The following is a 13,463-nucleotide window of genomic DNA, read 5'->3' as shown; positions in this document are numbered from 1 at the left end:
AACTGCTCGCCTGCCTGCCTGATCGCCCCTAACCACTCTGCATGCCTGCCTAATTGCCCCTAACCACTCTGCCTTGGCCCCCTGCCCACTGTGGCGGCTGCCTCTGCCTCGGGCCCTGCCACCGCAGCTTCGTCCAGAAGGTCATCTGGAATGACGCCCGGAAGGTCTTTCGGCTGTCCAGTCTAATTAGTACATTATGCTTTTATTATTATAGATTATTATAGATGGCTTAGGGTTCATTATACATACCAAACCCAAAGATATAATGTAATGCAATTGTAAATGAACTAAGATAACTTGATTAGACATTCAAAACCCCACAAATTTAATAAAACTGATATACAATATTATTTAAAAATATTACTTAAAATGTTTTTATTTTAAGTGGATCATTTTAGAAAGTTCTTTTTTGCTTATTAACATTACTCCTAATAATTAGAATTCTTTGACTATAGTGACACAAAATCTTTATGATGCAAGTTCAAAATGAGTGTCTCTAAAATAGTAACAAATAAGTAAACTTAATTATAAACTTAAACTAAAACTGACAAAAACACAAATACTAAAGAAACATCTTTGTAAACATTTGGTTCTTAGTTTTCTAGGAACAAACTTTAATGAAGTTTTGTAGGTCAAGAATAATTAAAATGCGTACAAGAGAAGGTAATAAAAATATTAAAATAAGGTATGTCAAAGACTACTTTTAAAAACCTACCTTTATTATTTCCAAGTCCATAATCAAATCCTTGGGCACTGCAACTTGCTCCTTTATTAAACGCTTGTACTGAGAAAGGGCTTGGAGGAGGAGTTTGAGAATTTTGATCCAGAAGAACTTGTTCTACAATAAAAGGCAAAGCTATAAAATTAGTTTTTTATGTGTTATTCCCTATTCAAAGAACAAAGAGATAATTCAAGAAAATGTTTATGATAGTCAGATTTAAAAATACCTCACATTTAGATTTGATAATAAGTTTACCAATTAGGTTACTGACAAAGTACATAACAAATCTTTTTTTTCATTTATTAAATACACAGTAAAATCTATAAATGGGATATTCTCTTATGGAGCCAATTTACTTTTATTGTGGTAGAAATACATCACTGAATTTAGTACACTAATATTTCTGGACCAGAAACTCATATTTATAACAAATTTAAACAAGGGCATTTTACAAAACAAAAATAGATGCCCTATAACCAGAAATCAAAATATTTTGTATATTTTTATTCAAACACGAAAAACATCTTCAAAATGTCTAAGTATATGTTACCAAAAGAAATTTTCACTTGTAAAATATTTTAAGTTTTGAATGCAAAAATTATTGAAAATTTAAATTTTAACTTATTTTTACTTATTATATAAAGATAGTTTCCCCTAAATAAAAAGATAATAAGCCAAGACATGTAGTCAGAGTTATTAATGCATCCTGAAGTCAACAAATGTATCAGAATTCTTATTTCAAGAAAGAAATGGCAAATATTTTACCTAGTTTACCAATTACAACAATACAACATAAAATTGGTAAGCTAAATTAATCCTCTATTAACAATCCAGTGGCTATAAAATTCTAACTGATATAATACTAAAAACACTAATATCTTAATTAAAGTGATATAATGCCAGCTAAAAAAAGCAAAAAATAAAAACTGCTGAATGAAAGGTAAAAAGGAAAAGTACTTCTTTAAAAATAACTTTATAAATAATAAAAAGTTTTAAATTTATTTTTTAAAAGTCAACATCCCTTTAAATAGAAAACAGAACTAGAAGAACATGGTGGAGTAAATCAGAATTCTGCTGTAACTATGGTAGTTTACAATCTACCCTTTACCAGCATTTTTAGACTTTTTTCAATAAACCAATCATAGCACTTCCCTTAGGCAATGCTCTTTAGTATAAGATATTTCAGCAGTGGAATATTTCTTCTGGAAAACACTCATGAACAGTCATCTGAATGGAAAAGATAGCATCGCTTTCACCCTGTACACTCAAATGGTCTGGCACCAAGTGTAAACTGTTTTGACCATAGCAGTAACTTTGCTTACTAGGTTTTAACTATGGATACCAAAGACCAATAAAGAATTTTTACAAAGAGGAAAGCCTTTGTTTTGCTCATACTACTTTATAGAAATAAATTACTATAATGTCAAGTCCTCTTATTTCCATATTAGTTACATACTAATACCAATGAGCAGACTATTTGGATACTGTATCAAATAATCTTAGTGGTTTTAAAGCACTAACTTCTTATCATTTCTTTCCTTTTCACCTCAGCGTTTATGTAAAAAAATATTAAGACTCACATTATGACTATATGTATAGATAAAGAGCAAAGCATTAAGTGATTGTTATTTGTTCATTTGTCTTTCATATCAAACTCACAAAGTATCTTCATTTTGTAAATGAGAAAACTGAGACACAGAGCTATTAGGTAAACGGACTGAGGTCTCATAACTAGAAAAGTTGTAGAGTTGGCGTCTGTGCCCTGGCAGTCCAGCTCCAGAGTCCTCTCTTACATATTAAACTATATGGCCAGGTAAAATGACTATTAAGCTAGAAAAGACCCTTTGCTAGTCACTTAAACCATTCTCATATTATTTAACTATATCCTACATAAATCTGATCTCACTTCAGGTATTTTAATTTATATCTGAATATGCCTATAAAATGAAAATCTTTGAGAATTTATGAATATGTAGTTAATATACTGTAATATGTAATATGTTATAAACGAGGTCATTTTGTAAAATGTCAGATTTACATCAAACGGAGACTTTTTCTTTTTCAAAATAGTTCTACCATGTCAACATTTTATGACCACATCATCTCTAAGAAAAATTTATCTGTAAAGACAAGGGAGTAGGTTCCCAAATAATGTTCAATGAATTATTATTTTTTACTTAAATTCTTTATTGTTTAAAGTATTACATATGTCTCCTTTTTTCCCCATTGACCTCTCCCTGCGTTCAATGAATTACTGATACAGTAGGTATGGTGTAATGAGCACAGATTTTGAAACAGAAATGAAGATTCTGGCTCAAGTCTTATATCTGCCATCTATCCAGTTGTATAACCGTAGGCAAGTAATTTTAAATTTTATGAGTTTTAGTTTCCTTACCAGTAAAATGAAGATTATATAACCTATCTCAAAGGCTTATTGTGGAAAAAAGGGGAAATGTTTTATTTATAATTCTAATACATCTAAATGTACTCTATCATTCAAGCAGGTTTCAAAACTTTTTTGAATTTATATTTATGGCCATATTGCGTCTTAGATAATGAATATTTCAAGTTTATTCTTTCTTAGATAAAAAAGCATATAGTATTATCTATCTGACATTATTCTATATTTTTGGGATTTGGTAGAAAAGTATATGCTTAATTTACCCATTTATTTTGATGTCCTTAATAATATTTTTGTGCCTCAACTTAAAGTTATAAACTTAGTGAGCAAAAAACTCTGCGCCTGTCCATAGGAACAATCTGGGTATGCAGAAGTAAAAATTAACTTCAATATAGTATCAGTTTTGCTCCAGTGGTGAATACAGTTCTTTAGGAACACTGAGGGAATTCTTGACTCTGTCAGATCAGTGTGGGCTGAACTCTGAAGAACAAGTTTTTCCACCATGTGAATAGAAAGGGAGACAAAATGGAAAATATTTTATTAAATGAGATCACTGTTGAAAAAGGTAAATGAAGTTTCAAGTTGAAACTCTAACAACAAAATAGGAAACCCCCAGAAGATGCTTTGCATTTATTCAATGTTTTTTCCTGAGACAAAATTCAATCAAATGAAACTGCCTGGGAGAAGTGCTATGATTGATGGTTTGAGAACCAAACTTCCATTTAGTGGAAGGAAGGGTAAATTCAGTCCTGGACTGGCACAGAAGAATGATCTCACAAATCCATATTAATGAAAAGCATTTCTTACAGAGATGGATTCATATGTTCTACATTTTCTTTTAATTCTCTTCTTTGATGTGCATTCATTTAGTACCCATGTATTTTACAAATAAATATTAACAATTGCAAGATTTTATTACGCTTAGCTTTGCTTTTACTTAAAAATAAATAAATAAACACGCGAGCCCTAACTGGTTTGGCTCAGTGGGTAGAGCGTCAGCCTGTGGACTCAAGGGTCCCAGGTTCGATTCTGGTCAAGGGCATGTACCTTGGTTGCGGGCACATCCCCAGTAGGGAGTATGCAGAAGGCAGCTGATCGATGTTTCTCTCTCATCGATGTTTCTAACTCTCTATCCCTCTCCCTTCCTCTCTGTAAAAAATCAATAAAATAAATTTAAAAAAAATAAACACGTGAAAAGCTCTTTATGATAAAAGAAATACACTTTAAACTTCTGCTTTCAAAGGTTAATCAGAATAAATCACAAATGTAAGCCAACTTGCCATCTTCATGTCGGAGGTACTGGTTTCCGCCTCTGTCTCTAGCTAAGGACCATGCCTCTCCTTCATCACTCTCACAGAACTCTACCATGCTGTTCTTATCCAGCTGCACCCATGTACCTTCAGAATTGGTTACCTAGCACATAACAAAAAGCATGATTGATTGGCTTGATTCTTTCAGGGCATTCTGGCTGAAAAGCAGCAAAAGTTTAAGAGTTTGAATACTGTAATCATTCCAATGAATATCTACCATGAAATTAGTTTCTGAAATTAAAACCACTGCCCAAGGTAAGACAAAAATCAATAAAAGTTATGTAAAATACTGCTTAATTATGACTTGTTAAAATAATTTTTAAGGCACAAGGATAATCCCTAAATAATTTTAAATGTTATCAAAAAACACATGGCTCTTTTTTTAGACACCTAAAATGTCATAACACAACATACTCCATTATTTAGGTTGGTAGTGCCTATAATGCAACTTGAAAATGACTCTGACACTAAGAAATAGCATGACACACTACATCTTCAAGCTCCTCATCTGAGGCAAATGCCACAATTGATGAAATGGTAATTTTATTTGCTCAGGACTTCAGTAAGACACATGAATGGGAACAAAGAACTGAAACCTCTTATATATATCACATCTCCATACTGATCCATAGCAAATATTTTAAAGTGCTGTTAATCCATGACAGTATAGTACATTTATAATAATAAAAAGATATATGTAATACCAAACACTTATCTATACAGACACATCATTTTGTTAATATAAATATTGTTTCACAAGGATAATTATGAGAACAAAATTATTAGAAAAGCACAGAAAAATTACATTAGTATTTCCAATACAAATAAAGATAAATAACATTAGCATTAAAAAACCTGGGATAGAAATGGCAACCTTTGGAAAAAAGAGATGCTTTGGTTGTATTACATTAAAAATGAATATCTTAAAGACATGAAGCTACAAGAATCCATACCTCTCCCACTGCTTTGACTTTGTTTCCCAGAACTAACATTCCAATTGGGATACCTCTAAGGTTAGGGCAGCTTCTGATGTTGTGGCCGGAAGGTCCCGTCTTTACTACCTTGTACATGCCCGGACCTCCTCGCAAGAACGGCATATCTTGTTCTTGCATTGTTGCTTCCTGTGGGCAGCAGGAGTTTATGTCTTTGAAAAAGTCATCAGTATTAGTTTTAGGTTCCTGAAAATTTGAATAGGAGAAGAAAATAAACAAAATACAATCTATTATCACTTGCAACATATTCTTATTAATAGCTTTCACAACAATTCTATGATGCAGGTACTGTCAATTAAGAAAGAGAATATACAAACAAAGATAACTGAAGTATTAGTCAATACTACCATTAAAGAGTCATTCAGTTTTTCAATGCTAAATAATAATTAAAATAAAGTTGAAGAAAATATAGCAGAACAGCTAATGAACCCCAGACTTTTGACTACCATACCACAATTTGAGAACTATAATAGTACTTGATTTTTCTTTTAATAAAATATTTAACAGCAGGAGAAACAAAAATAATTTACTATGTGAACCAACTGAATAATTTTGAATCATTATTACTGCATTACTGTATTGTTGGTATGGGTTAAAAAGCCTAAATATTCATTTCCTTCCATTTTTGTCTGTAATAATTATTTAAAAATAGAGAAAATAAGTGTGAAGGCTCTGGTTAGCTATAAACAGAGATAACAATGATGAAATGTACATAAAATATACCTACATGTTAATATTTACTAGTTATGAATGAAATAAGAATGTTTATAAGATTTTAGCTACTCATACTTCTTAATATAGTATAAATAAAAATGTCTGGCTAGATTAGGCCATTATTAATTATACTTTTAGTAAAGAGGACTTTTAGAAAATAATTATACTTTTAGTAAAGAGGACAGATTAACATTAAAGAGACATTTTTACATAAATATAATGCATTTGGATATGAAAGAGTCATTTCCACAATGAAAGAAAAGAACATGCCCTAAATTTTCTGTTGACTGCTGTGATGAATTGTTCCTTATGTAAATGCAATGAAGAGGAATAACAACCTTCCCATATGTTTTGTTCTCCCGACTAACTGTAAATCAAAGTTCCACAGCAAGAATTCTTCCATTTTCATCATTACTTCTTTAAAACAGATTTAAACTACAATCTTAAATACAGTAATATGCACTTTATAAATTGCTCTATATAGAAAGTCAGTAAAAGATTATCATAATGAGATACTTACTCAAACATGAAGTTAAAATTAATATTTAGTAGCCCTGGCTGGGTGGCTCAGTTGGTTAGAGCATCATCCCATACACCAAAAAGTTGCAGGTTCCATTCCTAGTCAGGGCACATACCTAGGTTCGGGTTTCGGGTTTGGCTGGTCTGGACTTGTATGGGAGGCAACTGATCAATGTTTCTCTCACATCTATGCTTCTCCTTCTCTCTCTCTCTCTCTCTCTCTCTCTCTCTCTCTCTCTTCTTCCTCTCTTTCTAAATCAATAAACATATCCTTGGGTGAGGATTTAAAAAATCAACTTTTTAAAGAATTAATATTTAGTAATGTTAGAATAAAATAAAAAAACAGTAACACATTATACAAGATAAAATATTATTAATTAGCTCTATCACTATAAATAGTCTCATATTAAGAGTTATGTAAATATGTTCGTTATGTAGTAGGAAATAAAAATAAAATCCTGAGGTTAAAAAAAATGTAGATTCAATAATTCTGTGTACTTGTGGCTTTAATTCAGTATGTTTGGGCAGGGAAAATTTTAGAGCAACTAGCAACCTTCACATTATATTTTGTATATATCATTGCGGTGTTAATAATTATTACTTTGTAATTATACAAATATGCACTATGGACAATATTTATTTACATTTACTATAATTATCATACTTTACTTATCCTAAAATTTTTAGCTATATATTGGCAATTTAATGGAAATAAGAATTTTACTTGAAAAATTCAGACTAGATTCACAATCTAAAATAAGCTTAAAATATCCATTTTATATACCCATGCATGTATACTTGCAAACACTTCAATATGAATACAGAGCACTCACGAATTGAGAGTAGGGTCTAAAGTTTAAATTGTGCTACTGCACTCACAAGGATTTCAGTAAACATTTAATAACGTTTTGTTGTTGGTGATCAATTTTAGTAAATACATCATGCTATTTCAAAGTTGGATAAAGGCAAGTTAGTCCTTATTACAACTGAAGTTCAAAAATTACATAGTATAAGATCAAAAATCACAAGCAAATATTAATAGATTTAGAGAAAAAATAATCTCATTGGTATTTAATGATACATCTGGAGCGTTTTATTATAAGTATAATAGTATTTCCAACTTTTGGTTATTCAGGGAAACAATGACAGGTGTGTTGGCAAAAACTAATAATATTTGCAAGTTATTCACTGAAAGGTAATATGTGAGAACTTTTATTAAAATACTTAATTGAATAAACTATATTAATTAATAAATGTAAAACAAAGTCTATCCAACTTTTCAATACTAAACAGTATAAAAAGAACTGACAGACATAAAGTCAGAACTGTGCTTTTCACTCTCAAGCAATCCTAAAGTACATGTTTAATTCAACACAGTAAAGTAAGACTGGTACCAGAATATGATTTATAGTCCCTCCTCATTCTCAGATAAACATTCAAGAAGGCATTGTGAAAGAATAGGAAAAAAACAGAAGAATCATAGGGTCAAGTTTCTCCCACCTAAATAAGCTAGTTCTGAAAAAGCTAGACTTGGATGTAATTGTGGGAGAAACTAGTCATAAAATTAAACAATGAATTTGAAGTCATGTAAAAGTTTAACTTAAACTAATAATACACTCTTTGGGAGAAGTAGAGGGGAAAGGGTTACAGGGGAAACTCAACTGCAGCACTTTGTATAGGTTTTTTTGGTTAAAAAAAATTACTAATTTTAAGCAAAGACTTCAAAGGATATCATGTACAATTGTTATACATGCTGAAATACCTGAATAATATATGATTGTTCCTTACAGTTAACTCACCTCGGGGGAAAAAGCTTTGGAAGTCCATGAAAATACGTCCAAATCCCTGACTCCTTGGCTAGCATTAAAGATATTCTGAGCAACAAAGTTTAAGAAAGAAAAATATCAACAAAGAAAGGGAACAGGATATCAGCTGCAGAAGATGCGTTCACAGTAACAACATTGTTCTGTACTCTAGCACCAGCACTGAAATATTATTTTATTAAAGGGAAACTGAAGCCACCTGAGTAAACCACACATCAAGGAAATTCTGATAAATAAGTTTTGTCAAAAGCTTTCCATGGATATAGTGTGTCATGCCATTTACTAAAATTGACTGAAAGCTTAACACCATCAATGCAAGAAGGAAACCTTAAAACCCCTTATCTGACAACTTATCTGTTCCAAAATAGCCAGATTTGTTTCATGACAGAAAACAGTGCAGTTTTATAAAGAAAATGTGAATACAGATTGCATAGATAGTGCAACTATTACTATGAATAATAATGGCATGTAGTATATGTGAACTAGTTATCACCTCTTAAAATACCCCCCAAAAAAGTAAATAAATAAAAAAACCTTAAGTAATTTTTCTGTCTTCTATAAATGGAAAAAAAATCATTTGGAAATGTTATTGAAAGCTGTTAGCAAATTTTGGTAAGCAAGCATAGAGAAAAACACACAATCTGAATCTTTTATCAAAAGACAGGCCAAGTTTTCTCCATTTCAAAGTTTAGGAAATACACAGATCATTTAGTCACTATGTTAAAGTCTAAAAATATTTTGTTAAAACAGCATAGTCCCAGAAGAAATATTTTCACAAATCCATAAAGAAAATGTAAATGATATACATTTTACATAAATATATCATTCTATTGTATTTATCTGATCTTAAATTAAAATCTTCCCAGTGAGTGGTAATTATACATTTTACTGCTTATGTAAATACTGTCATAAATGGTTATTTTGGAGAAAATGAGGACATTCAAAATGTTAATAAAAGCTGTCATCACCCAAGACTGCAACACAAAGGAAAGAATATAATTCCCATCCAATTATAAACCATTTTAGATAACAAGATTTTATTTAGTATGCTCTAGTTCTGTAATTTCCTCATGTATATATGTGTACAGACATAGATACACACCCATATAAATACATATATGCTAATTCATAAATATAAGACACATAAAAGCCAGAAAAACGAGTTTCTAATAATATACCTACAAATAAATATAAAACAAAATCAAACCCCCAAACCAAATCCCCTTCCACATTTAAAAATGGATAGAGGATAGGGTCCTTTCTCTTTAGGTGAACTGGAAACATGTTTCAAAGCATTTGAAATGGTGTTCTTTGTTTTTTTGTTTGTTTATGGTTTTTTTTGAGGGGGGGGGAGGGAAGAAATGCCCTTACTAACGCATCCATGTACTATATAAGAATTTGTTGCCGTGGCTGGTTTGGCTCAGTGGATAGAGCATCAGCCTGCGGACTGAAGGGTCCCAGGTTCGATTCCGGTCAAGGGCATGTACCTTGGTTGCGGGCACATCCCCAGTGGGGAGTGTGCAGGAGGCAGCTGATCGATGTTTCTCTCTCATCGATGTTTTTAACTCTCTATCCCTCTCCCTTCCTATCTGTAAAAAATCAATAAAATATATTTAAAAAAAAAAAAAAGAATTTGTGAAATGTTTGCTCAATGGTTTTTCTCCTTCACAGGGAATGGTGTTGCAGATCTTTGACAAAACAGTATCAAGAGTTTTTAAAGCATTTTTTATTTTTTAGCTTAATTTTTTTAGTATTAAAATAATGTGAAAAGTAATGCCGATGGAGTTAGTTATAAAGAAGCAATGTGGCGACTGACAATATTAAAGCTTGCACCTTTTTTTTGAAATTTCAAAGTGCAAACAAGTATTTTCTAAGTCTGAGTACATGAGTTAATATGTACAAGGATATGTCAAAGTCATGTAACTGCTAATCACAGTTATATATTGTGAATAAAATTCTATTTTATACATGTTAATTATGTGTGGATTCAAATTTCACACTTTTTTTTTTGCCTTTGTTCTGCATTTATAGAAAATTCTTAGTCTGCAGTGGTTTACTATAAGAGTATTAAGGTTATTTTCAAAATGTAGTGACCTGACAAAATTGCATTTATTAGAAATAAAAGATTTACCAAATAGAAAGCTATAGTTTAAAAATAAAATGTACTTGCAAAGTGTTCTTTTGAATATTTAGGAAAGTTTAGTATATATGCACGTATATATACACACATATAGCTACCAAAATTTAAATCATTTTATTCTCAAAGATTATTTTAAAGGCAAAAAGAGTTGTGTGAAGAAAAGTAAAGCATATTAAAAACCTAAGTAAATTAATGATTACCAAATCGCAACTCTAAGCTGATAATCTTTCAAGGCATGGAAGAGATCAAATAAGTGAAAAATTTTCATGGTGAAAATACATGACCAAACATGTCAAATGCTCATGCAAAAAAAAAAAAAAAGATAATAATCATCAAGGACAGCGCATTTACTAATGCTACATTGAGTAAATATTTATAATTTACTAAGATTGAAAAACAGGTTACGCATACACATACACACAGACCTATTAACAAAACAAACCAAGAAACTTGGTGTATGCTGAAGCTGTGACTATCAGACACCAGTACGTATCCCAAAAGCATGAAACTGAACATAAAATGCAAGAAACATTTTTCTAATTTTACCAATTACCCTGGGCAATACTCTAAGAGAGACTACCAAATATTTTCCCTTCATTTCTCCTTCAAATCTTCAGGGTTCTCAATTTTGGAAAAAAAATCAACCTACTTTCCATATTTGAATTCCATTCAGCTTAAGTAGGTAAGAAGTGGTTTGTATAAATAATGCATGGAGATGTTCAGAGACTAGTGTTGTTTCTGCAAGAATTCAGGTAATACGGACTTTATGAAGATATCTTAGAACACTTCTAATGAGGTACCGTCTACTTTCCTTGATATAAACTTTCTCTACTATTCAACTTACTTCATAATGTTGCAATACTTCATTTTTGACTAAGTATCCATAGAATTGTGCCTCTAAGTTTCAAATCACCAAATCTCCTTATCCTAGAAGTAAAATGGTTTTCCAAAAATTTAAGTTCTAGTCCTAGGCAGTCAAATATCTCCCATGTCATGTGCTTAACTAATTCTCTCTTCTTTTTACTTACATTTTCCTTGATGAAACATTCTACTAGTTCACACTTTGTAGTTTCCAAATGTTCACAATTTTAATTTGCCTTCTTAAACTCATCCATGTCACCTTCAACATATATCACAGTCCTCATTCAACTATTAAGGTCATGAATATTCATATTTATTTAATTTGGGAGATGTAATAAAAGTAATATGATTTTTATAGGTATATTTACTTTATCTCTTTATAACTATATTTATCCTTTTCTCTTTACTAGATTAAGGTAGACTATACATAAAAGCATGGGCTTTAATCACATCAACTGGGATTCTGGTAGCTCCACTACTTTCTACTTGTGATCTTGGGGGAGGAGCTACCTTTTATCATAAAAAAATGAGAATGTTAAAATACTTAACATCACAAAATCACACGGAATTAAGTGAGAGAATTAAGATAAAGAGCATATATGTTAGGTATTCTTTAAAACAGTATGATCATACCAAATACCAAGAATTCAAATTTAGTATTCAACAAATACTGAAAGCCTTCCTTGAGCAAAATGTGTAATACTTAACACTGGGAAGAAACAAATATGAGTAAGAAGGGACCTTTGTAAGTCCTTAACAGAAATAAAAGGTATATAAATACAAATGAGCTCAAGGCAAGAAAAAAGAAAACAACATTATGGGTAGCTGGAAAGAGAAGTAAGGCTTTTCTACTTTTACAGACAAAGTGCTACCTGAGAAAGGAGAGGGAAACCTAATTTCCCTAGTACTTACATGCTTTCCATCCCCAATTCATTGCTTCATTCATATAAACTATCACTTCCCAAACATAGTATACCTCCATAAATTTGGAATTTGAGTCTATGTCTAGAAATTCCTTCTCTTTTTCTTGGCAACTTTTCTTTAGGACCTCTTCAAATGTCCTCCTAAGTGAAGCCATTTTAAAACTTATCAAAATGCAACTTAATTATTGAATATAGTATGTCTATCACATATGTCGATCACACCAGATAGCGAGTACCTCAAGAACAAAAACTGTACTACATCTTATTTATTTTGTATCCCTCTCCTCTGCCTCTCCACCCAACACCTACTTCTCAGCTTAGTGTTTGGCACATAATTAGGACCCAATAAATATTTGTTGAATGAACAATTAATAAATAACTACAGAATTATTGGGAATTACAGAGAAGAAAAATGTCAAGGGAAACTTTTAGCCCTGTCAACTAGGAAAATATTAGCAAGGTTAGGGGGAAAAATGGGAGCAAAAGCATTCTGGACAAATGAAACAACATAAACAAAGACTGTAGGATGTAAAATTGAACACTGCACACGATGATCTAAAAGGGCGAGAAATTCTAATAGACCATGAGCACCTCACAGAAAAGAATCTGCATCCTTCATATTTATCCCTATTTTTCCCATTACTTAAAAATATTTTTAAAACACATAGTTATAATACAAATGTCTAATGCCATTAAATCTCTAAATTAGAACATAACATGCTAAAACTTTAGTTAAAATCCCATTTGAACTAAGTTAGGATGCCATTGTTTCTTAGTAAAGTAATGATGTTTAAATAGAACTTGCTAGGTGGCTAAAATTTAGCTAAAGTACATATCTGCAATGAAAAGAAAAGTTCTATAATATGAGTAAATAAACAAGAGAGTGCAACAAAAATAACTTTAAAGTTTATTCTAAATATGACTATGTTCATCTTTTTTAAAAAAATAGTAGTTAATCAAGTATTTAAGCACTATTTAAATTTCCAATCCTTATCCACACTCTTCCCAACAGTTTGTTTGAGTCAGGACCCAAATATGAAAAAACACTGAAGTAAATGA

At 31.2% G+C, this 13,463-nt stretch overlaps 1 protein-coding gene across 10 annotated transcripts in view; it reads right to left on the bottom strand.

Annotated features, from left to right (window-relative positions):
• The window catches only part of MYCBP2 (MYC binding protein 2), a 300,098-nt gene that overhangs the window by 70,921 nt on the left and 215,714 nt on the right, over nucleotides 1-13,463 (bottom strand). For 8 of the 10 annotated variants that reach the window (XM_036296920.1, XM_036296921.1, XM_036296922.1 and 5 more), the window contains 4 exons: nucleotides 8,457-8,531; nucleotides 5,386-5,610; nucleotides 4,403-4,535; nucleotides 716-838 (listed from right to left, as the gene is read on the bottom strand). In XM_036296920.1, the coding sequence (XP_036152813.1) occupies nucleotides 716-838; nucleotides 4,403-4,535; nucleotides 5,386-5,610; nucleotides 8,457-8,531 (556 nt within the window). The remainder of the gene's footprint in view (nucleotides 1-715; nucleotides 839-4,402; nucleotides 4,536-5,385; nucleotides 5,611-8,456; nucleotides 8,532-13,463) is intronic. The other 2 variants (XM_036296926.1, XM_036296929.1) reach the window with 2 other exon arrangements.

The sequence above is a fragment of the Myotis myotis genome, unplaced genomic scaffold, assembly GCF_014108235.1.
Source record: "Myotis myotis isolate mMyoMyo1 unplaced genomic scaffold, mMyoMyo1.p scaffold_m19_p_3, whole genome shotgun sequence".
NCBI lineage: Eukaryota > Metazoa > Chordata > Mammalia > Chiroptera > Vespertilionidae > Myotis > Myotis myotis.
Note: the sequence above shows the minus strand (reverse complement) of the source record. Positions and strands in the feature narration are given on the sequence as shown.